This window comes from Salvelinus namaycush, chromosome 27 (assembly GCF_016432855.1).
Source record: "Salvelinus namaycush isolate Seneca chromosome 27, SaNama_1.0, whole genome shotgun sequence".
Taxonomy (NCBI): Eukaryota; Metazoa; Chordata; class Actinopteri; order Salmoniformes; family Salmonidae; genus Salvelinus; species Salvelinus namaycush.
Genome location: NC_052333.1, coordinates 23,516,779 through 23,541,872, shown reverse-complemented (window position 1 = coordinate 23,541,872; position 25,094 = coordinate 23,516,779). Strand labels below are relative to the sequence as shown.

Below are 25,094 nucleotides of genomic sequence, written 5' to 3'. Positions count from 1 at the left end.
AATGCCTGGATTCCCCCGGCTAAATGAAGGGAGAAATGAGGTTCTAAACCGCTCCAGATGGTCCACATGGTCCTAATAAACTCTACCAGCAGACACTGCAGCGCTCAGCAGCTGGAGAGGAGACAGGAGACCGTCAGACGCAGATGCAGGAGAAGAGACCGAGAGACAGACACCGAGAGTGTAAAGACAAGGTAGCCAGACTAGCAATATTCAGTTAAGGATGCAATAACCATTACTGCAGCTTGTTTAAAAGTATTGATTGACATCAAACTAACAACACAGCCACAAGGGGAGTATGTAGCGGATACACCTGCATTGCTTGCCGTTTGGGGTTTTAGGCTGGGTTTCTGTATAGCACTTTGTGACATCCGCTGATGTAGAAAGGGCTTTAAAAATACATTTGATTGATTAAACCCATGGGTTTAGTATCCAGGTGAAACTACAGCCAAACTTTGTGTCCAACATCTCTCCTCACAGCAGCACCATTCTCCTAGAACATCAACACCATCACCACGGCTGTCAATACAAACATTAAGACTGGATGAATCAAATGACTGGGATTCTAAAGTAGGGGGTTAGGGTCAGGGTTAGTGTAAACAGCGCTCACGGAGAGAGCCACTCCGGCTAATGTGGTATTGCTTTTCTGTCTGAGTGTTGAGCGCTTGGAGGAGAGATGGCCTTGCTTGAGCCGACTGTGTGACCTGGTGACCCTGTAACCCCCCCAGGGTTCAACACTCCCCATGCCATAACAGGTCATCAGAGAAGCAGAAAGACAAGGCTACGGGGGTGAGAGACAAACAAGACCCTTGAAGTCTGGATCTCGTGAATTTCATCTAAGAGTTCATTACAACCATTTCACCTTGAAACATTCTAACTATACCATTGTGTGGAATCTGCTGATGCATAACAACCCTGATAGTACTGCTTGATGCAGATCCATGCAGGCTGGCACTTTCTAGTCTATTCAAAACCAAGACTTCTGCCGCGATCAAAACAACTGGGAACTCTGAAATCTCAGACTTCCGACTTCAGTGCATTCTAGAAAACTGGGAACTCTGAGGGGAAAAAAACGAGTTCCAACCGGGACTAAATCATTTTGAACGGTCATCCAACTCGCCACTCTTTCTAGAGCTCCAACTTTCCAACCTGAAGATCATTGCCGTCATGATTTCACCTCGTATTTTTCAGAGTTGCTAGTTAAAAAAAGAAAAAGCACACCAGTGAACACAATTCTCTTTTAAATGTGAAACAGGGAGTGTTGGCGAGCATTCCAATGCGAGATACCACAGACTAACAAATATATCGGCGCAGTGTTGGTGTGTGATGTGTACATAAGGCTTAAATGAGTCCTACACGATGACCTTCACACAATCTACTTTGCACATAATTTAATTAAAGCAACCTAAGCCTACGTGTTGCATAATGCATTACCACACTACCATGTTACTGTGTCCACTATTTCTCATTATTATAGAACCAGTGGTGGAAAAAGTACTTTAAATGTTATACTTGAGTTAAGATACCTTAATAGAAAATGACTCAAGTAAAAGTGAATGTCGGCCAGTAAATTACTACTTGAGTGAATATCTAAAAGTATCTGGTTTTAATGTACTTATGTACAGTGGTGGAAAAAGTACACAATTGTCATCCTTGAGTAAAAGTAACAGTAAATGCTATACATCCAATTACGTATATTAAGCAAACCTGACAGCACTATTTTCTAGGTTTAAAAATAAATAAATAAATGTACAGACAGGGGCAAACTCCAACAAATCAGACATCGTTTACAAACGTACTATTTGTATTTAGTTAGTTCGCCAGGTCAGAGGTAGCCAAGTAGCCAAAAACATAAAATAGCAAAGTACAGTTCAAATACCCCCAAAAAACAACTTTAAAGTATTTACACCACGATGTTACGGTGTCCACTATTGCTCTTTAGTATACTACCACCATTGGTGCCAGTACATTCTCTATGCTTAGAGCAGTGAGCTGATGAACTGTGTATTAAGTCGGCGCTGGACAACATCGCCTTCTCCTCAGCTCAGTGGGTCGACCACTTTACTGGAGTGACCCTGGTCTCTGACCTCTAACCCATGATCTTGGCGGCCATCTTAAAAATCACGCTAAGCCAGATCAATAACGAGCAGGCTCAGAGAAAAGCTGTGTTATTGCTGACATCACTTTAAAATCAGGACATTATCCATGACATCACAGGCTCTGAATTCTTCTGGCCACAGCAGTGGAACATGGGATATGCCACCCAGTCCACATCCGATTACGATAGAACAAAACTACTTCTCTTCAGAAGTGCTGTATAGTTTGTTGTGATGTTGCCGTTTTATTCCTTTGATGTGCCTATTGTCTTCAGTGAATACAAACAGCCTGCAGAGAATAGAGAAACTGGAACAAACACTGCTAATGACAATGCCCTCTCTGATCTCACCTACTGTCTTCACTGCTTGGTAACAGGTTATACAATATCACAATGTATGATAATACACAACTCCTCCGCTCAGCAGACAGTATTGTGAGAGTTTATTCAGAATGATGTGTGACAGTATGTAATGCAGGGATCATCAACTAGATTGAGCTGCGGACCGATTCTTTCTTGAGCCTATGGTCAGGGGATCGGAACATATTTACAAATCATTTGTAGACTGCAAATTGACAGCAAGACACCCAAGCAGATAGAATAATTTCAAACCTTGCTTACATTTGTATACAATCACATCGCTCTATTACACGTGGGAATACTTTGGAACACATTCCCACAATTAAAAAGTATTTGATCTCCACTTATGCTCAGAAAATGGGGGGGGGGGGGGCAACAGAACAGCAGACAAAGGCAGTGCTTACTAACTTGGCATTCATTAAAACAAACGACAAGCAGCTCAATGAGCGTTACTTGGCTCTTACTACTAAGGAGAATTGGCCTCAATCTCCCTAAAATGTGGAGCTTTCCAACTATGGTCACCATGGCTGAACCCTGTGTTTCCTATTCCAGCTTCGTGGTGTGGCTGGGAATGGGAGGAGGAGGGAAGAACCTCTCCAGTACTTGGCAGGGTTCTAAGATGCTGGGGCCCGATTTCCAATCTCGGTGTCCTAGGAAGACAAACATCTAATGTCCCCGAACGCCTCCCTGGGACCGCCCATCCCCTCCCGAGACACACTGGGAACCTCCCCTGCGCCCCAGGATGACGCAGCCAAAACCGCGCACCTGCACCTCCCCTATCCGCTAGTTCTTGCGTTGCCAGGTGTGAAAAGTCCTGGCACCTCCTCATTCAGCCACCCTGTTATAGAGTGGCTTGGGCTGCAGATGCCAGGGCCAAGAAGTCATCCTCCACACACACACACACACACTCTCCCCACACCAAAAGGCCTGAGCTATTGCCAAGCACTGAGCCGGCTGCTCATTAAGAGAGGGAGAGAGCGTACTTTTATTCCAGCATGAGAACTAATGAAAACCATCAAACCACTGTAGTGAACACAGGCCTGTTGTTGCCGCAACGTCTTTCTGCTTCTCTCCCTGTCCATCTTGCTCTCCTTTTCAGGTTTGCCAGGCCTCTTAATGACCAGTTCTGCTGGACTATTAAATAACAGGTACTGCACACACACGGAGGGTGAAAAGAGGAGGTGGAGAGCTGAGGAATCATACGATGGCTGGCTACACAGAGGGTCTCACGGTGAGAGATTACAGAGCAGATCTCTGTGCTATGGCCGCTGCAGTACAGCATGTGTATATATGATTTAAATGTAGCTGTGAGTGTGTGTGTGTGTGTGTGCCAAGCAGTGCATTTCATCCACAGTGGCTGGTCTGTTATGGAACCAGGACCTGCTAGTTGAGAGGGAATCCCTCCCAGTCTGAACCCACCAGTGTTCCGCACCACTCCTGCGCCCCAGTCTCCTCCAGTCCCTCATAGCCCCCCAGCCCAGTCTCCTCACACCCCCCAGCCCAGTCCATCATAAACCCCCCCCCCCCAGCCCAGTCTCGTCCAGTCCCTCACGCCCCCCAGCCCAGTATCCTCACACCTTCCCAGCCCAGTCTCCTCACACCCCCCCAGCCCAGTCTCCTCCAGTCAAGCCTAGTCCCTCATAAACCCCTCATAAACGTTCCACAGGTGACAGCCAGCCAAGAGGTACAGAACACCATGTCAGAGTGGAACCCTACAGGGAACAACCAGGCCATCACACTGCCCCATGTTCAACCTAGGCACAATATTTCACTCATACTATAGACAGTTTTCAGAGTCTTCAACCTATCTTCCTCATTATGCTAGATCTGAAGAAAATAACCCATTAGAGATCAACCACTTGAATCTCAAAGGGATAATGTTATAAGAAGCACAAGTACCAATCTTCAATTTCTAATTTCAAAATTAAAATACTTCCCTGCATACTATCCAAATAATAGTCTTATTCTATTTTCCATGAGAATGAACCCGAGGGGAGAAACTGAGTGAGAGAAGCTCTTGTGAAGCAGTTTCCCCCAAGGCCTTTATAGATTACAAATCACTAGTGGGAATGACATGGAAACAAGGTCATTGTTGTATTTGAATGCATTAACTTTGTCCTAAATTATGATTTGAAAATGCTCAACACATCTCTTAAATCACTCATTTAGGGCTCCTGAATGGCGCAGCGGTCTAAGGCACTGCATCTCAGTGCTAGAGGCGTCACTACAGACCCTGGTTTGATTCCAGCCGTGATTGGGAGTCGTGATTGGGAGTCCCATAGGGCGGCGCACAATTGGCCTAGCGTCGTACGGGTTATGGTTTGGCCAGGGTAGGCCGTCATTGTAAATAAGGATTTGTTCTCAACTGACTTGCCTAGTTAAATTAAAATAAATAAAAACAACTTTCCGCCTTTTAAGAACGAACGCTGGTTAAAGAGCTCCCATTCTTCACTGTTGATGCTGTCATGTCCCATTACTGTAATTCCCTGACTTAACCAAACACATTACTGGAGAACAGGAGAAGAGAATACAGCAAGAAGGAAGTGAATTAATAAAAAGACAGCAGAGGCCTTTATACATTTACTACCACAATTGTATATTTTGGCTTTGATAATTCACACATACGGATCTGAGAGCGCTGAATAAACCAATGCTGACATCACCTGGATCAAAACACCTCTATGATATTGTACCTCGGCTGTACTGTGTATATATATATATATATAATATTTGTTTTTAATTTAATTTTTATTTTTTTAAATCAGGGCCCAGATTCACAAAACACTACTTATGAAAAAACATTAGCTTCTTAAAGTTCATAAGAAAGTTCATAAGTGCAAATCCTCAACAATATCTTAAGATGGAATTATTTTCTTACGAATTTCTCAAATATCTTCTTAAAATGGTTGTTGCTAGGCAACCATTTTAGCTATCTAGCTAGCAATGGCAATCATGTTAGCATATTTCTTACTAAGAACACTGTTCTAAAACATGTTCTTGGGTTTAAAAAATCAATACTGAAACTATCAGATGACGTGTGTGAGTGAATTAAATATGTTCAATTGCTTTCATGAACTTTCATTGCCTTGAGTTTAAGACAAGGGTTTAGCTATCTTGGAAAAAAGGAACATTTCCAATAATTTTATTTTCAATAATCTAATTTCTTAACTTTTAGTTTAAGGAGAAACATGAAGAAATGGCACAAGAAAAATGTTTAATAACTTTGAGGAATATCAACTTTGCTTACATTTTCTTAAGTCTATAATTAAGGAAAAAATGCCAGTTAAGACATTTCTTCTTAAGGTTTTGTGAATCTGGGCCCAGGTATTGTCGAGCTCCCCCTGACTATCACTACCTTCACTCAAGCACTCTCTGGTTCAAAGCTGCTGCCGATCAGAGAGAGCAGAGCGAGAGAGCCATCGCTCCAGAGTACAGGTTAACACACTCACCTCTTCTTGGCAGGGCCATCCTCAGAGTACTCGCTGCTGCCGTCGGTGCTCTGGAACCGTGACCCGTCAGCATTGTGGCCCTTCTGCCCTGAGCCATTGAGCTGCCCGCGGGCATGGGAACCTACAGAGACAAGGCGACATGGTTTAGAGACCATGCAGTGTACTGCTAGGACATGTTGACTGGAGAGAAACACAGTGACCAAAGTAAGAGGGCTGATGTGTGTTTGGAGCCCGTTAGCTGAACAAAGTGAACAAGTCAGGACTTGAGCAGATCTCAAAAAGACATTCCAGTCAAATGAAGACAGCATTGATGAGTAACCAAGACATGAAAATGAAGTGAAACCCTCTTGATCAAACGAAACCGCATTCACTGCAATTACACAAACAGGGTGGAAGTATTAATGATGGTTAAGAAAAACAGATCAATTATGATCCACTAAATCTTTGTAGGTTGTAAAAGTCTACCTGGTACTGGCATTTCTAGTTGACGCATGACCCTCCCATCACATTCCTTAGGACTGAGGCCTTAAATCATGTGCCAACCCAAAACCACAACCCTTAACTGCAGGTGTCAAAGGAACATAAATTAGAATGGTAATAATGACAGTGGCTAATGGTTGAGTTGAGTGGCAGCTTCCTCTGAAAACTTGTTTGAAGAACCCAGAACAAACCCAGGCAGCTGGTAGTTGAAGTTTGTGTACCGAGTGCAGGTCACTACCTGATCGCAGGAGACCAGCCATAGAGCTTAACATGTCTGTAGACCTCTTAACATGCTCTGGCAGTATGAGTCACACCACAGTGGTGCTCAGGGAACTGACTGGGTTATGTTTAGTTTGAGTGTGTTCTGTGCTCAGGGTGAAGCTTATAACACCAAGAACTCAAAGAAACCATTCTGATTCAGCTATAATAATATTTGTCTAATCTGTAGTAGTAGGTGACTGTAATAATATTCATACTGAACATAAACAGCCTGGCGAGGGGCCATCTTGTCTCCTCTACTCCCTCCCCTCGCCGCCCTTCCGAGATGTTTTACATATGTTGGTTTCACATCAGTGCCTTTGTGAGGGGCCTGGCAAGGAGGGCGAGACAGGGATGCAAACTGGCAGTCACGAAAAGGAGCCAGACTGGGCTGGGGCCTAAATTCTTTCCCCTGGTCCCAGTGAGGCCTAGCTGGGAAGGAGGATGCCGGCTGATCCGTAAGGGACTCTAATCAGATGTATGCGTGGTTCAATAAGCCCATCACCTTGCTATGTTCCTCGCTATGTTCCTACTGCTCTCCAGAGAAAGACAGAGAGCAAGAGAATGAAGGAGATAGAGAGAGGAGCGAGGTTGGGGTGCGTACCATAGCAAGTCAGAGTGTAGCCCATTAGTGGGAGGTGGAGTAATGCGGACAGGAAGCCCAGATGCAGACAGAACATTTTAACAGCCAGGAGAGTGGCATTACTTCAGCTTTACAAACAGAGTGATTACAACTGAATAATAATGTTTCTAATGGAGCAAGCTTAGGGTCCATCAGCAGCCTGTAGCAGTAACCCTCTCACTGGTCCACTTTACTGTGGATAGTAACAAAATACTTATTTCTCTCAAAGCTTTTAATGACACAGTATGATTGGGACTGTAGTGGGTATAAAAATAAACAATGCGTTTGTTGTGTGGGATTTTAACCCATTTGAATGTATTTTCAACCACTTCTGACAATAGAATGGGATACTAAATAGGGAACTCTAGGAGACAACCCTACAAGAGGACAACAAAAAGTATTGTTTTTAAAATTGCTGTCTCAACCACACAGTTCTGACCACAAATCAACCCTAGACCGAAATAGACAGATCCTATTTAGTAACTATTGTCTATGTGGCCTAGGGTGGTCTAGCAGTCTAAACCGCAGCCTCCTCTGGCACATACTGTATGTCTACAGTGTTGGCAAAGGTTGGACTCTGGCCTACTGCCCTTTGACACCACCTCTATATTTCCCCACTGTCATCTTCATAAAATGCCTTAAATATACTTTAAAATAAAAATAATTTGAGTAGGTGTGTTATGTGAGAATGACATGCTGCAGATTGTCAGTCTAACACTCGCCCTATCCGAGAGGAAGCCAGCTCCACCACCAAGGCTCTGTGCCATCTTCCACTATGTTCTGGTCAAAACTTCCAGTGTCGTCCCCATGAGACAGGACAGGGTCAGTGCTAAGGGACAGACAGAACAACACCGGTGGTGCCATTGGGCAGACACTCACTACACCATCCCCAATGGTTTGGAACACAGCCAGTAGTTTCATCAATGGGGGGGGTATGGAGAGGAGTGCAGGGGAGCGGGAAGAAAGCTTCCTGAGCAGCAGTAACCAGAGGCCTATTGATGTAATGATGCCTTCCATCTAAGGAGGGATAACAGGGAGGGGAGAGACAGGGATGGGAGAGGATGCAGAAGGGGCATCATGTAATTAGTTGAATAATGCAGAGAGGGGGAGCGAGGGCTAAGAGATGGAGAGATGGACGCCTGCCAACAGTGAGAGGTAAAGTGGTCAGGGAGATGGCATGATTGCCGGTTATGAGATATAGACGGGGGGGGGGGGGGGGGGGGGGGGGGAGACACGCTTAGGGCCTTGCAGGGTCGGTCCCTTCACTCTGCTGTTGTATCCATGCTGTTGGTCATGTAGTGTATTTCAGTAGAGATCCAGCTTGTTGTTTGGTCATCTTGTTCTAATCTAATTTGCACCTTCCTCACATCCCACTGCAGGTAGCTGGCTCCAGACAGCCAGCCAGACACACTCCTCTAAGAGACTGACAACACTGCCGGGGGGTGAAGATGGATGAGAAAACCGCCATCACAAAAGTTGCTGTTTGACTGATTCTCCTAAATGGATGACAGTTTCAGCCGGTACAGGGCAGTCTGTGTGCGACTGAGTCTGTGACCTAGATCTGAACTGAGGCTTATCCATGCCTGTTTGGCACGGTGTAAACTTCCAGAGGCCTTTATCTCTCTCTCGGTCTCTGGGTTGTGTCGGTGACAGCTGAGAATAGGTTCAGAGGCCCGTGTGAAGTTCAAATCTCCTAGTTGGCTGGTGTTTGAAGCAGAGAAGAGACAGAGCAGAGTGGATTGACGCACAGCGAAGGTGTCAAACAAAGCAGCAGCAGATAATTCAGACCAGCCTTTATACCACAGATGGACACAAACAGGCAGCCTGAGCTCCCTGGATGTTATTGCACCTGCTTAAAAAAAAACCTGCAACATCCTCGGTTTCATTGTGCATACCAAAGCACCTTCATTCTGAAATAACGCCATATTAAATGTGTCACTATTCTATCACTCCTATCATTATTAGCTGGTCCACTGCAAACAACTAAAGACAGAGCAGCCTATCGCAGGTCTGTGAGCATCCAGACAAAAGCCTGACTGGGTCAGTGCTGCAGAGAAAAGGGTCCCAGGGGAAACTCACCATTAGTGTATTTGGTTCCATCTCCGATGCCGTCTCCGAGCTGCCTTTTCTGAGCAGTCTTGAACTCCTTCAGGGAGAGATAGAGCACCTTCCTCACATCCCTCTCCTCTGACCAGGGGATCCCATCGATATCATCCTAAAAACACAGGACAGAGGACTACTGATTATCATAACACAGCATCTTAACATAACACAGCATAGTAGATAGACGTTAGTATAAGAACAACATGATACATTAGCATAACCTAGCAAATCATTACGAGTAGCATCACGTTTCTCACAACATAACCATAAACCACAAAAGACAGAAGGGTGATTGCTTACGAAACTAGAACAAAACCATGGTTTGGGGGATTTTCACAAAATGTAATCCATAGAAGGGTCCTTTGGAGTTGGCATTTGACATATATTTAATATTTATGTGTGAGCCATCACCCAGAACCAATAAAGCCTAATAATGAATTAAATTGGGAGACTACGGCTGCCTAGTATGACCGTTTCTCTTGGCTGACAAAGTCAGACACAGGATGTTATTGTAACAAGGGTGACAGACGTCTTAATCACACCGCTTCCTTTTCCTTCATCACTTTTCATCTTTGACAATAACCCTCTTTCCATCTCAGTACTATTGGGAATTTTAAACAATGGAGGGACAGTCCATGAGGTCAATGTGGCACAGATACTCACAGCAGTACACCACTAGGAAAGACAGAAGAATAGGATCGCGTCAGACTTCCGTTACATTACACTAACTTTCCAACATGCTTCATTAAGGTCTCCAGTGTCTGAATACAGAAATAACATACTTCCTACACAGAGCAGATTTAATGTATAACACTGTTATAACCCTACTTCCCCTCACAGTACAGCACTGCTTCGTACACAGTGTAGCTGTACTAGGCTACTGTTTGATGTGTAACACTAAATTATCTTAAGAAATTAGATTAGAACGAGATGACCAAACAAGCTGGACCTCTACTGAAACCAAAAGTATGTGGAAATCTACTTGTCAAACATCTAATTCCAAAATTATGGGCATTAAGATGGAGTTGGTCCCCTCTTTGCTGCTATAACAGCCTCATTCTTCTGGGAAGGCTTTCCATTAGACGTTGGGACTTGCTTCCATTCAGCCACGAGGATTAGTAAGGTTGGGCAATTAGGCCTGGCTCGCAGTCGGCATTCCAATTCATCCAAAAGGTGCTCGATGGGTTTGAGGTCAGGGCTCTGTGCAGTCAAGTTCTTCCACACCAATCTTGACAAACCATTTCTGTATGGACCTCGCTTTGTGCACAGAGGCTTTGTCATGCTGAAACAGGAAAGGGCCTTCCCTGAACTGGTGCCACAAAGTTGGAAGCACAGAATTGTCTAGAATGTCATTGTATGCTGTAGCATTATGACTTCCCTTCACTGGAACTAAGGAGCCTGAACCATGCAAAAACAACCCCAGACCATTATTCCCCCTGCACCAAACTTTACAATGTACTATGCATTGGGGCAGGTAGCGTTCTCCTGCCATCCGCCAAAGCGTGATTCATCACTCCAGAGAAGGCGTTTCCACTGCTCCAGAGTTCAATAGTGGCGAGCTTTACACTGCTCAAGCCGACGCCTGGCATTGTGCATGGTGATCTTAGGTTTGTGTGCGGCTGCGCGGCCACAGAACCCCAGTTCATGAAGCTCGAGTTCTTGGGCTGACGTTGCTTCCAGAGGCAGTTTGGAACTAGTGTGTTGCAAACGAGGACGGACGATTTTCAGCAGTCGCTGGCCCCGTTCTGTGAGTGTGTGTGGCCTACCATTTCGCAGCTGAGCCGTTGTTTCTCCTAGATGTTTCCACTTCACAAGGGCCTCCTTCACAACAGCACTTAGTTGACCAAGGCAGCTCTAGCAGGGTAGAAATTTGATGAACTGACTTGTTGGAAAGATCACATCCTATGACAGTGCCACGTTGAAAGTTACTGAGCTCTTCAGTACGGGCCATTCTACTGCCAAAGTTTATCTATGGAGATTCCATGGCTGTGTGCTACATTTCGTACACCCATCAGCAACAGGTGTGGCTGAAATAGCCAAATCAACTAATTTAAAGGGTTGTCCACATACTTCTGTATATGTGGTGTAGCTGTAGGGTAATTCCATGGTGACGAAATTACACATTTCAAAGTTTAACAAACCACAAAACTGTATGAACAAGGCCTACTTTCAACAATTCCACTGAACATTTTATAAAAACGCATTTTACAGGAAAAACTGCACATGCAAAGTTTGATACGTTTTTCCAGCAAAAGTATATATTTTTTTTACTGTGTAAATTGTTCGAAGTAGTCATTGAGCATAGAGTTGTATGTTTTGTTAAATGTTGAAAAATCTGTGGTTTTTGTTTGGCATACATGTTAAATAAAAAATAAGACACTGAACGTAATACCATTAACGTGGAATTGCCCTGTAGTGATCATCAGTAGCGGACATCACTGAGATATTCCATGAGAATCAACGTGATTAAGTTAGACAATCGGGTGTCTCCTTGTGATGAAGCGGAGGGGTGACTGCAGGGAAACATGGCTGACACACTCAACTGTGTCGCCAATGCTGAAAACCAAAGCTCCTCGTTACACTTAGCTTTGACTGACACAAACACACGCAAGCTAGCACCTCTGGCTTTGAACTCTGGGAGCAGACCAAAAATGTGCTTGCAAGTGTGTGTTTTTCCTTCTCTTCCTCTTGGAGGCTGGCAGGCCGCCAGAGTGATTTCCTCATCTCCCTACACGTAGTGACGCAGAGTTGTAAACTGCGAAGTGCTGGCTCGTCAGCCGAGAGTCATCGTCAGCCGAGCCCCGCAAAGAGATGTAAAAAAAATAATTTGCTACATTTTGTTGCAACACAAGGTAAAAACATCAACAGAAAAAGGAGAAAAAAAATGAAAGGAGTCAAAAAGGTTTCCAACATTCTACCGAAACTCAACACTTAAATCTTTAAAATAGGACTTTATTCTGCAGATCGCTCGTCTTAACAGAAAGCAGCCCTGTCCATCTGCTTAGTAAGGGCTAAACCCTCTCTAAACACTCAAACCTCATGTGTCATACATCACAACATGTTCAAACTCAATGCTTTCAGAAAAGACCAAAAACGGTATAAAAACCCAACATTGCTATCGTGCCTTTGCTGTAAGTAAATGCGTTTTTCCTGGCACGACCGACAGACAGACGTAGGTAGGCAGAGAGACTAGCAGAGGCAGGAGTGGGTAGTTAGGCAGGTAAGCAGGCCGTTGAGAGGGCTGACTGACGGAGGGTTGCCAGGCCTCTTCAGAGGGAGAGTCGGGCTGCTGGCAGAGCAGGGCCTGGGCTCAGATGAGAGCTGAGGAGCTGGCACCACCAGAGACAACACGCAGCACTGAGCTGACAACCCCCCCCCCCCCGCCCCCACTGGGAACGCACAGCCTGCTAATGAACGCTGGGGCCTTTGTGTGTCTACTGTTGCGGGACGACCGGCACACGTTTTAGGGGCCCCAAAGGAACTCAACAGAAAGACACACGGAGGCTCTTCTAAATGACATCAAGAGCCTCTACTCCTTTAACAATCCCACTGAGACGAGCCAGGATGGGGAAGGTGGATATCCGCAGACCGAGACTAAAGGTGGGTAGTCCCAGTCAGACGTCTGTCACAGCAGACGGAGGAGACTCTACATCAGACGACACGCTGGCTCCCTCACACTGTAAACACACGCCAGTAGAGACTTAGATGCCAGAAAGAAACCATGTCAACTTGTAAACGCTTTACAGTCTGGAACCTCCCCAATAGGCTTCAGGAAAATAAGTAGTCTACACCTGATTGTTCTGAGGCTGCCGTTTACACTAGAAGCCCAGTGGAATGGTTATTTATAGAGTTGGTACCCGAGTCTAAAGCAGGGGCTAGTCTTAAAGGGAAACTTCAAAAATGTTTCAACTTCATATTCATCATCTCCAGCACCACCCCAACATATGTGAAAATGGAGCGTTTATGTTTTGTGGTAAAAAAGAGTGGAAAATAAGTGTTTCCAATAACATCGGTGTGCATCGTGTGATTTTGACCAATTGGGAGTCGGGGTTGGAAACGCTGATCTTGCTCTTGTTTTTACGACAAAACATAGAAACCTGCCATTTTCACATATGTTAATGTTGGGGTGGAACTAGATTTGTATAATGTTTTTGAAATGTCCTTTTAACAGCAACATCAGTAGTAGTGGGAGACGGTTGTGGTTCCTGTGCATCTTATTGAGCAGTGATGTAGTGAGATGTCCCATGTTAACACATCACTGGGCTGTAAACCTCTAAACATTCCTGTCCAAAGCCACCTGATCCATTAAGACCAAGACTAATATAATAACCAGGACAGAGACAACTTAGTTTCATCTGTCAACTCGAACATTGCATGATAGATGGAATAAAGCTTGAATGTAGTTGTAGAAAGCGAGAGCTTGTGTCAGCAATGTATTATTTTGAACTTGACATGAATGGGGGTATTTAGAGTACTATATTAGGTAAAGAACATTGAACAGAACAGGGCTGTCAACTCAATTTTGACAAAAATGCTGATAAATACTAAGTTTATATCTGTGTGTATATATATATATATATATATATATATATTTTTTTTTACTGCTCTAAGGATATAATAACAATAAAGGTAATTTATTTATTTATTTTTCCTCCTTTATGCAGTGCATAATGCACAGATCAACAGAATAATTATCACAGAATTATTGTAATGTTTGTTTGTGTTAATTAATCTCATACGCGATGGGTTGCCAACTGGCGATTTGACACGAACATAAATGTAATTCATCCATTCATTAATTAATTCCCAAGCTCTTGAGATGTCTGTAGCGCTGATGCATGACTAAATACAAAGTGTCTTGTGAGGTGAACAATAATGGAAACAAGGTCACTGCAATGAGGAATAAAAGAACACTGGTTCTTCAAACCTACTGTGTACTGTACAAGGATTGGATGAACATACTGTGCATTTGGGGCGGCAAGTAGCCTAGTGGTTAGAGCGTTGGGCCAGTAACCGAAATGTTGCTGGATCGAATCCCCGAGCTGACAAGGTAAAGATAAAAATCTGTCGTTCTGCCCCTGAATAAGGCAGTTCACCCACTGTTCCCCGGTAGGCCGTCATTGTAAATAAGAAATTGTTCTTTAACTGACTTGCCCAGTTAAATAAAGGTTACATTTTTAAAAACGAAGAAGACTGGCTGAAAGATGTGATGCCGAGAGGAAGTCCATCTAACCAAGCAGGAAGTTCACACACCCCCGTCTGCAGATTTTGTCATAACCACCATGGATTAATTTTATAGGAACAGAACCCCCTCCCCCCCACCCACACACAGGAGGGGTTGTCCCAATTTCAAAACAAAAAAAGGAACACGAGTTGGTTCACATGGCAGACTAATAATAACAGTGCTGATGGTCTGGATCTCATCAACTGGAGAATGTGGGCCACGCGCCAACTGAGATCCGGCTGAAATGTGTTTTAGTACTGTATAACACATTCTCCTGGTCGGTGGGGGGGGGGGGGGGGGGGGGGGGGGGGAAGAGGGCTTAGTGTTTGTGTAGCTAGGAAGGGTCTCCCTCGCGCTTCCCCTCTCCTGAGGGTCTCCACCTCTCTAGACTCCACGTGTCCCAGCGCTAACAGGAGAGGTTCTCACACAGATCAATATCACTTTTTCACAGCTTTCCTCCCAAACCGTTACTTAGCTTGCAGATAGTGACAAAGCCGACAGGATTTCACCAAGTCACAAGCAGAAGTCCATTCCAGAGTGCAGGGCTGAGTCAGTCACTCAGGCACTCTTACTAGGAGCAGACTAACTCACTGGGAGTTAACAGATGCGTGAGGAACTTAATGTCATCACCTCATTACACCTCTAGCTCAGCGCATCGGAATGCCCGGGCCGTATCCACCATTAAACACCCTCATGCTGGGATCGACCACATTCCTGTTCTCCGTCTCAGACCCAGACCACTTCCATCTGCACCATTGCTAAACACTGTCCCGTTTTGGGAACTTTTGAAATGTTAGGGGCTGGCGACCCGGAGGGGGAAGAGTTGTCTCGCTTCATCACTGTGTGTCTCCTGCCCTCCTCCTCCTCCCCATCTCCAGTACCCAGGGGTCCACCGTGAACACCCTGAGAGAAAACACTGCGTTGATCTGAGACACACTGCCAGGCGCAGTGAGCTTTATCATGGTGTGGTTTCTCTTCCATGACAGTGACAGACTGCCACTGTCATTCAGCCCTGTCAAGCACATTGTCAGACTCATTAAACGGGAGTAGAAAGGAGCAGAATAATGTAGGACTGGACGATATATCATATTCATTTGATTGCATGTTTTAGCGCGATGTTCCAAATGCCTGCATCACAAGAATCGAGTTGATTTGCCACGGCACGTGGCATTGTGGTACCATGTACCGCTAGCAGCATTGTAGCCACAAACGTGTGCTAGCTGTCTAGTCTCTCATAAATGTGCAATGAGCATAAAAATATGCATTTGTATAAGGGATTGGCAACTCAGTCTGAGAAATAAGAATCTTACCACGGCAGGATTTCAACATAAACAAAGAGAAGAAGCTGTTGGTCAAACAGTTGGGAGACGGACAGGAAGGTATATTCATAACAGCAAATAGATCCAAGTCGGTTAGACTTTAAACAAAAGATTTGCTGGCTACTCACTAGCAGTTGGACATTTTTATAAAACCTGGGTTCATTTTCTATAATTCCTGCTACCAGAAGTTTGTCATTATTAGTGGATGTGCATGGTTCTGGTTACATTGTAACAAAAAAGGGCATTTTCATAGACTTGAAAGCCAGGTCAGTGATTATTGCAAAAAAGCCGGGTAAACTATTTTGATCAAATAATTGAATTATTAGTGGGTCTTATGGTTGAAGGCTTATATTTAGCCTAGGTATAATTTTACAGGCCCCGAATTCATTCGATTATTCCTGACAGTTTGAAATGCAGTGTATTGGCCTTGAAATGTGCAACAGCGCTGAGAGAAAAAGTATTAAAAACGTTTTTTTTTATGTATAAATGTAGATGTGAATCATCTATAAAAGTTTGAGAAAAATGTAGATATGAGTTTTAGACCATATCGCCCAGCCCTATGATAACATAACGATTTAAAGGAGCAGGATAAATGTAATGTTTTATATTATATTGACATAAATAAATCTGAGTGGATTCCAGGTTATAGGAGCTAGAGAGAGGTTCCAGGGCACAAGTTGGACCAATAAAGAGGCTTTATCAACTAGGCTTACTGCCCCTGACCAGTCACATGACTGAAGAAAAAACCCAACGAGAAACAGAGTCCACCTGGTCATAATAACTGTGTGTGTGTGTGTGTGTGTGTGTGTGTGTGTGTGTGTGTACTGGGCCCCTCAGTGGCTGCAGACAGATTTAGGAAGTGACCCGGGGGAAGGGGGGGTGGACGGGAAGTCCAAAGTCTCATTACTCCGCTGGGCTCTGATTCTGATTGAGGTGAAACGGTCTGGACCCCACAGGCAGAGATGGCATGAACACGCTCATACAGCCCAGGCAGGCTAACACACTAATACAGCCCAGACACAGGTTAACCTTTTGTCAATAGGGGGTGCTGTTTGCACTTTGTAATAATTTCGTTCCCAAATTAAACTGCCTCGTACTCAATTCTTGCTCGTACAATATGCATATTATTATTACTATTGGATAGAAAACACTCTCTAGTTTCTAAAACCGTTTGAATTATATCTGTGAGTAAAACAGAACTCGAGTTGGAGCCTTTTTCCTATGAGGATGTGAGAATGCTGAATTCTGCAAGCTGTTCCCAGGTCAGTTTATTAATTTGCCTGTCTTCTATTGGTTGAGATTCACTGCATACGCCTTCCCCTGGATGTCAGCGAATAGTGAGAATTGAAATGGAGTCTCTAGGCAGATCTGAAGGCCTATAAATAGGCTGGCAACGTGGTGTACCCTCTTTCCCCTTTTCGCCATGACGCAGGAAGGACCTTGGCATGTCGTACTAGAAAGCTCCGGTTATAGCTCTTAGATATATCCGGCTCTGTTTTTATTCGATATAGCTGTTAAAGACATCATAATGTTGTTATTTTAAACCGAGTTACATCAGTTTATGTCAGTATATTGCGATTTTCGGGTATTTATTTGTGTTGCGTTCTAGGGACTTGGGCACGTCTGGCCCACATAGCTAATGTTTACTGCTAATTCCAACGTTGAAGACTACATTCTACAACCGAGCAACGATTCTTTTGGACAAAGGACAACTTGCCCAAGATTCTGATGGAAGCACATCAAAAAGTAAGAACTATTTATGCTGTTAATTCGTTGTTCTGTTGAAAAATGTAAAATGCATAATCCGCCATTAATTTCGGTGCGGTCTCGCTTTAACGCACGCTGTATGTCGTAGTAACGTTCATTTTAAAAATGTAACACAGCGATTGCATTAAGAACTAATGTATCTTTCATTTGCTGTCCAACCTGTATTTTTTAGTCAAGTTTATGATTAGTTATCGATTAGAATAGGTGCCTCTCCCAAGATTTCTCCCGACATTTTGTTTGCATTTTGGCTACTATTCATATTGTATAACCACGATTTGTGCCGCTAAATATGCACATTTTCGAACAAACTCTATATGTATTGTGTAATATGATGTTATAGGACTGTCATCTGAAGAATTCTGAGCAGGTCAGTGAAAAAAAATTATATATTTTGCTGGTTTATACGTTATCGCTATTTTTGGCTTGAATCAATGCTGTTGTGTGGTTGGCTATTGTAGTAAGCTAATATAATGCTATATTGTGTTTTCGCTGTAAAACACTTAAAAAATCTGAAATATTGGCTGGATTCACAAGATCTTTGTCTTTCATTTGCTGTACGCTGTGTATTTTTCAGAAATGTTTTATGATGAGTATTTAGGTAATTCACGTTGCTCTCTGTAGTTATTCTAGTCGCTTTGGTGAGAGTTGTGATGGTGGCTGCAATGGTAAACTATGATTTATACCTGAAATATGCACATTTTTCTAACAAAACATATGCTATACAATAAATATGTTATCAGACTGTCATCTGATGAAGTTGTTTCTTGGTTAGTGGCTATTTATATCTTTATTTGGTCGAATTTGTGATAGCTACTGATGCAGTAAAAAAATGGTGGAGTAAAAAAAGTGGTGTCTTTTGCTAACGTGGTTAGCTAATAGATTTACATATTGTGTCTTCCCTGTAAAACATTTTAAAAATCTCATCCCTCCATGCCGCTCTGCCTTCATGTGTCAATACTACTCAAGATCTATATCTCTTCCCATTAATCCCACTACTTTTTCCACAGGATGCCCCCCTCCCGCCATACCTCTGTGGAGAACAGTCAATCAAAACAGCCAATCAGGATCCTGAACAGCTTCTACCCCCAAGCCATTGGACAGCTAAATAGTCCGGGTAACTATTGGTTAACTATCTGCATTGACCCTTTTTGCACCAACTCTATTGACTCATCACAAAGGCTGCTGTTACTGTTTATTATCTATCCTGTTGACGAGTCACTACCTACAGTTCATTCTGAAAGTATTCAGACCCCTTGACCTTTCCCACATTTTTTACAGGCTATTAAGCTAAAATTGAATAAATAAATACAATCCTCAATCTACACACAATACCCCATAATGACAAAGCAAAAACAGGCATAGACATTTTTGCTAAGGTCTTAAAAAAACAAACACCTTATTTACACTAACTATTCAGACCCTTTGCTAGGAGACTAGAAATTGAGCTCAGGTGCATCCTGTTTCCATTGATCTGCCTTGAGATGTTTTAACAACTTGATTGGAGTCCACCTGTGGTAAATTCAATTGATTTGTAAAGGCACACACACACACAGTAAAAAGTTTGGAAGCACTTATTCAAGGGTGTGCAAAGCTGTCAAGGCGAAGGGTGGCTACTTTGAAGTACCTAAAATATACATTTTGATTAATTTAATACTTTTTCGGTTACTACATGATTCCATGTGTTATTTTATAGTTTTGGATGTCTTCACTATTATTCTACAACGTAGAAAATAGTAAAAACAAGAAAACCTGGCCTGAGTAGGTGTCCAAACTTTTGACTCCTGCTGTAAGCTCCCACAGCTGACCGTGCATGTCAGAGCAAAAACCAAGCCACGAGGTCAAAGGAATAATCCGTAGAGCTCCGAGACAGGATTGTGTCGAGGCACAGATCTGGGGAAGGGTACCAAAAAATGACTGCAGCATTTAAGGGCCCCAAGAACAGTGGCTCCCATCATTATTAAATGGAAGAAGTTCAGAACCACCAAGACTCTTCCTAGAGCTGGCCGCCCGGCCAAACTGAGCAATCAGGGGAGAAGGGTTTTGGTCAGGGAGGTGACCAAGAACCTGATGGTCACTGACAGAGCTCTAGAGTTCCCCTGTAGAGATGGGAGAACCTTCCAGAAGGACAACCGTTTCTGCAGCTCTCTACCAAATCAGGCCTTTATGGTAGTGTCCAGACGGAAGACACTCCTCAGTAAAAAGGCACATGACAGCCCACTTGGAGTTGGCCAAAAGGCACCTAGACTCTCAGACCATGAGAAACAAGATTATCTGGTCTGATGAAACCAAGATTGAACTCTTTGGCCTGAATGCCAAACGTCACATCTGGAGGAAACCCATTACCATCCCTACGGTGAAGCATGGTGGTGGAAGCATCATGCTGTGGGGATGTTTTTCAGTGGCAGGGACTGAGAGACTAGTCAGGATCGAGGGAAAGGTGAACAGAGCAAATTACAGAGCGAGAGATCCTTGATGAAAACCTGTTCCAGAGCGCTCAGGACATCATAAAGTTAACCTTCCAACAGGACAACGCCCCTAAGCACACAGCCAAGACAACGCAGGAGTGGCTTCGGGACAAGTCTCTGAATGTCCTCTGGCCGAGCCAGAGCCCGATCGAACATCTCTGGACCTGAAAGTAGTTGTGCAGCGACACTCCCCATCCAACCTGACAGAGCTTGAGAGGATCTGCAGAGAGGAATAGGAGAAACTCCCCAAATACAGGTGTGCCAAGCTTGTAGCGTCATACCCAAGACTCAAGGCTGTAAATCGCTGCCAAAGGTGCTTCAGCAAAGTACTGAATATAGGGTTTGAAACCTTATGAAAATGCAATATTTCAGTGTTTTATTTTTAATAAATTTGCTAAAATTTCTAAAAACCGTCTTCACATTTTAATACATTTTTGAATAAGGCTGTAACATAACAAAACGTGGAAAAACCAAAGGGTCTGAATACTTTCCGAATGCACTGTATACCTACCTAAACTCTCGTACCCCTGCACATCAACTCGGTACTGGTACCCCATGTATATAACCAAGTTATTGTTACTCATTGTGTATTTGTTCCTTGTGTTATTATTTTTCTATTTAACTTTTTCCCCCCCCTCTCTACATTGTTGGGAATAACCCTTAAGCAAGCACTTCACTGTTGTATTTGATTAGTCATAGGACTAGCACACTGCATTCAGGGTTTCCCCCATTGGAGATCTCATTGGATGTGTTGAACAGGGATTTTCTCATCTGGCTGCGAGGGTTGGAGGTCACTGCAGTGTTTACAGAACACACAAACTTCCACACAGAAAGCTAAAGGCTGTATTCAAGCGCTGGCTATCTGAATACTACGGACATTGGTCTACCAACCACAAATAGTAAACATGCATTGCTTTCTATACACACACACACACACACCACACACACCCTCTCTGCCCCATATTTTAAATAATCTTGGAGGATTAAAATAATCTGTTTCTGTATTTAGAAAGAGGATGTACTGTGGGTAAGAGAAAGCAGCATTACACCTCATAGTTCTGAATCAATCATTGATCACTAAATCAATAGGATGTTCATTACAGCGTAGCTAATGCAGAACCAAACCCTAAGAGTTCAGGTTTAGCAACGCTTCCTGAAGTCAGCACTGGGTCTCTCGCCGTGGCCATTGTCACTGAGTAGCTCACTGAGTCACCGAGGGAGTTCACCACAACCCTTACAATCTGAAGGAGAGTCGACTCAAACATACACACAGGATACTTGTGCCCCTGCACTCAGCTCGTATGGTACTCATATGAGGTCAGAGCTTGAAATGGCATCTGAATCAGCATCAGACTGAGCTCTTTTCCACACAAACCCACACATATAATCAGCACTGTGCTGGAGATGGAATCCAGCGGTGCACAGTGAAAGCCAGCCAGCCAGCCAGCCCCCACACCTGCATGTTTTTGCGAAGCAGGCAACATCATTTCAGGGAAACATGTCAATTCAGCAACGTCACTGCTTTTATCCACCCAGTCAAACCTGACTTGTATTTTACTGTCCCTGACCTTTTGTGTGTACACCCCCCCACACAACAATCAGGGGGGGGGGGCGTTCAGACCACCACAGCATGTGATTACTCACACCCTCCAATTTGGGAGATTATTTTATTACCAAACAAAAGCAGACAGCTGTGGGTTCACACAGAGGAATGGATTGAGAGAGAGACAGAGACTGTAGGTCAGGAGAGAGAACAGTCACTGCTCCACTAACAGTGTCAGCCTGGCTCAACCTAGGAGAGACAGTGATGCTGAAGCATGACTCCACCACCCACTCCCTAGCCCCCATTCCTCTAATTCCCCCCTCTTTTTCTGTCTGTCTCATGGGGTGAATCAATCTTCCTGTTCTTTCATAGAAATAAAATGTGCCCTGAACACTGTGGCTGCTCCCATGTCCCCCTGCCTGTCCTGGTCTTATTATTCAGCCCTGTCCCTTGGGACACAGCTCCTAGCACTACACTATCCCACCTTGTTGACCACCATGTGACCCACTAACTGCACCGCATGATGTTGAGTAGATGTAGTTCCGTGGTAGTGTATGAATACGGAGGTGGTAAGGACAGAAGAGAAGAAAGCCGAGCGAGAGGAGAAGAATAGCAGTAGGGGAGAACAGCAAGGCAGCTCCTGTGTGTCAGCCCTGGGAGCTTTAGCGCCTCTTCTCACAGCTGGTGGAAATACTTTCCAAACTGTTGGCGGCATCGTAGGGCTGGAGCCTGGATGTGTTGCAGCGAGTGGCACAGAGCAGAGTACTGAGGGTGCCAGGACACAGGGCAGGATGGCACAGAGCAGCACGCAGTGCCGGGGTAAACAATGCAGTGTTCTGGGATGCCCTCTGCAACCCTGGCACTCACTGGCCCTGTGGCACGCTACTGGGCCTGAGCTCTTAGCTCTGATCGAGCGTGCGTGCGTATGCACACTGAAAACAGGATGAACAGCTGTTTTCAGATGACATCACAGTTTTAATAGACGGAGCAGAGGCAAAGTGGTGAGGATCAGGTCGAGTCAGACATCAGGAAATCAAATTAGAGTGAATGTGTAATTGGATAAAAACGCTGCCCTATCGTAACAAGAGCAGAACTAGTTGTAGTTGTAATGTGTGCACGAGGTCAAGCCGGTCTCCCTCTAGCCAAACCAACAAGCACCGCTCAGCGCCATAATATCCATCAGAGCACCACATTCAGGCAAAACATTCAGCCATCCAGTGTTTCACAGCACAGGGGCCTGGTGTCTTTGATAAACCTTTGCAGTGAGTAGATAGTTAAGAGGCTGTTATTATTTTATTACTCCCAGTCAGTGTGTGATGCAGGGTGAAGCAGAGTGGGGGTAGACGCTAGGGGTCCTGGTAGACTGAGTCACCTGTTTCTATTTGCTTAACCTGTCTCAGCGATGTTAAATTCAACACACATTTCAGTGATGTAATTCAATTTTCACCCGCTCCTGCCTCCAACTCACTGACTCGCTCTTCTTCCTCTCCTCCGGCAGGCTCAGTGAGCCAGCCAGATTCTGTGGCGTTCCTCTGCCCTGTAAAACCACAGATGTGTGCTGCATCCGCATTCACACACACTCCAGCAAAGTCCTGCATTCTCCTCTAGCTCCATATGGGCAGTGACGGGTCAGCTTGAACATATGTCGACCCTGACACACTTCACTTCCTAGAGGGATTCTGCTGCATAACAGAGACCATGGAAACTGACCAACCAAACGGCTGCTGATTCCCCTCTACAGAGAGCCAGTGTACTGGGAGCTTCATTTCATTTTGAGACTTCAAAACAGTGCATTTAGACTAGCAGCATTACTGAAAGTGTCGACACCTCATGGTATTTCAGATAAGAAGGACAAAGCAATAGAAGGTTCCGCTGAGATATCCAGCCGTAAGCCAGCACCAGTCTGTCAAACCAGTCAGCACTAGCTTGTCAAAAGCAGATTCACAGTAGAGAGATGACCATCTCAGTTTAAATCACAAGGTTAGCAGCAGTATGGTTGTAACCAGTAGCTTTACAGAGAAGTCAACAGAAATGTTACAACCATCTGGCAGCAACCACTAGGACCTCACACTTTCCTTTTTTGACACGGATGGGAGAGAAGTCTACACGTACCATATATCAACACAAGTGCGGGGCACACGATGGACCTTTGATCATCATCATTGCGGTCCACTGTTCTGTTTATTCAGTCTGACACACTGACCCAATTTAGACAGAAAGGGAAATTAAGTCTACCTTGAGAATTTGCACTTCCCTGTTCACCAGCATCCATTAACTTGTCATTGTTAGTGGCTGTTTGCAAGACAATATGAAACTAACGCCTAGCGCTGGTGGGAAGACTGCAACACGGTGCAATTTCTAAGGCAACAAAATGAAATAATTATTTTGTGAAATGTTTAATAACATAAATCACACACTAAACAGAAGCCAGCCAGGTTTAACAACAAAAGCGGAGCTGGCTGGCCTTCTGGGGGTTTACAGAGGTCAGAACACACTGGAACCTGGAAGAGGAATGGTTGGGACACTTTAAAATGTCCACAGCAATTCAGAAGCTATAAAAAAAACACTTCCTAACGTTGATATTGACTGGTGGATGTTTGGGAACAGAAGAGACAGAATAGATATGCGGGAGCAGGCAGGGGGAGGGATAACAGAACAGAGATACAGGATCACATGTCCAGGGAGCTGCACCAGAAGAGTGTGGGGTTGGGGGTCAGGGAGGCCGGTGGCCTCTGGGGTTAAAGGGGACTCCCAGCAGACACCTCTAGGTTGTTCTGCTCAAAGAGCCCGTCAATCAATATTGATTATTTACCATCCTGCATCTCGCTCAGCCTAACCTCAGGGTCTCTCTTAGATAAAGCCCTTTACATGACAAAGTGGTACGAGGGAAGGCAAAGAACAGGGAGAGAGGGAAAAAAAATACAATAGCAGGATGGATGAAACGCCCATGGCACCAGGTCCATCGTCAGTACCCTGCTTTTAAACTGAAGAATCAACGGGACAGGAAGGGTCATGACATACGCTACAACATCAATCTGTGCAAGTAAAGATTCTGTTGGAGTTTAGATTCCTCAGAGATGGAACCGTTTGGTCTGTGACGCATGCGGACGCCTTAACACCTTCAGACACGTCAGTCTCTCCATCAATCACTGACAGCAGCTAAATAAACAAATCAAACCTTCCATCCATCAATCACTGTCTATTTTTTTTTTAAGACAGTCAGGCAGTCTCAATCGCTGCAGGGTTGTGTACATGCGGCGTGTGCCTTTGTGTCCGAGACCGTGTGTGAAATTATACATTTTAAAGAGAGAATGTAGTTTAAGGAAGTCAATATGGAATATGATTTACAAAGCGAATACACTGGATCCACTGATGGCAGCATGTTGTTTTAGGACCTGGAATGAGGAGGCTG

The 25,094-nt window shown here is 44.3% G+C and overlaps 1 protein-coding gene across 2 annotated transcripts in view; it reads right to left on the bottom strand.

Moving 5' to 3' along the window:
- The window catches only part of LOC120022477 (protein Jumonji-like), a 92,433-nt gene that overhangs the window by 33,578 nt on the left and 33,761 nt on the right, over positions 1-25,094 (bottom strand). For both annotated transcript variants that reach the window (XM_038966395.1, XM_038966397.1), the window contains exons 2-3: positions 9,341-9,476; positions 5,902-6,022 (exon numbers count right to left, since the gene is read on the bottom strand). In XM_038966395.1, coding sequence (XP_038822323.1) covers positions 5,902-6,022; positions 9,341-9,476 — 257 coding nt within the window. The remainder of the gene's footprint in view (positions 1-5,901; positions 6,023-9,340; positions 9,477-25,094) is intronic.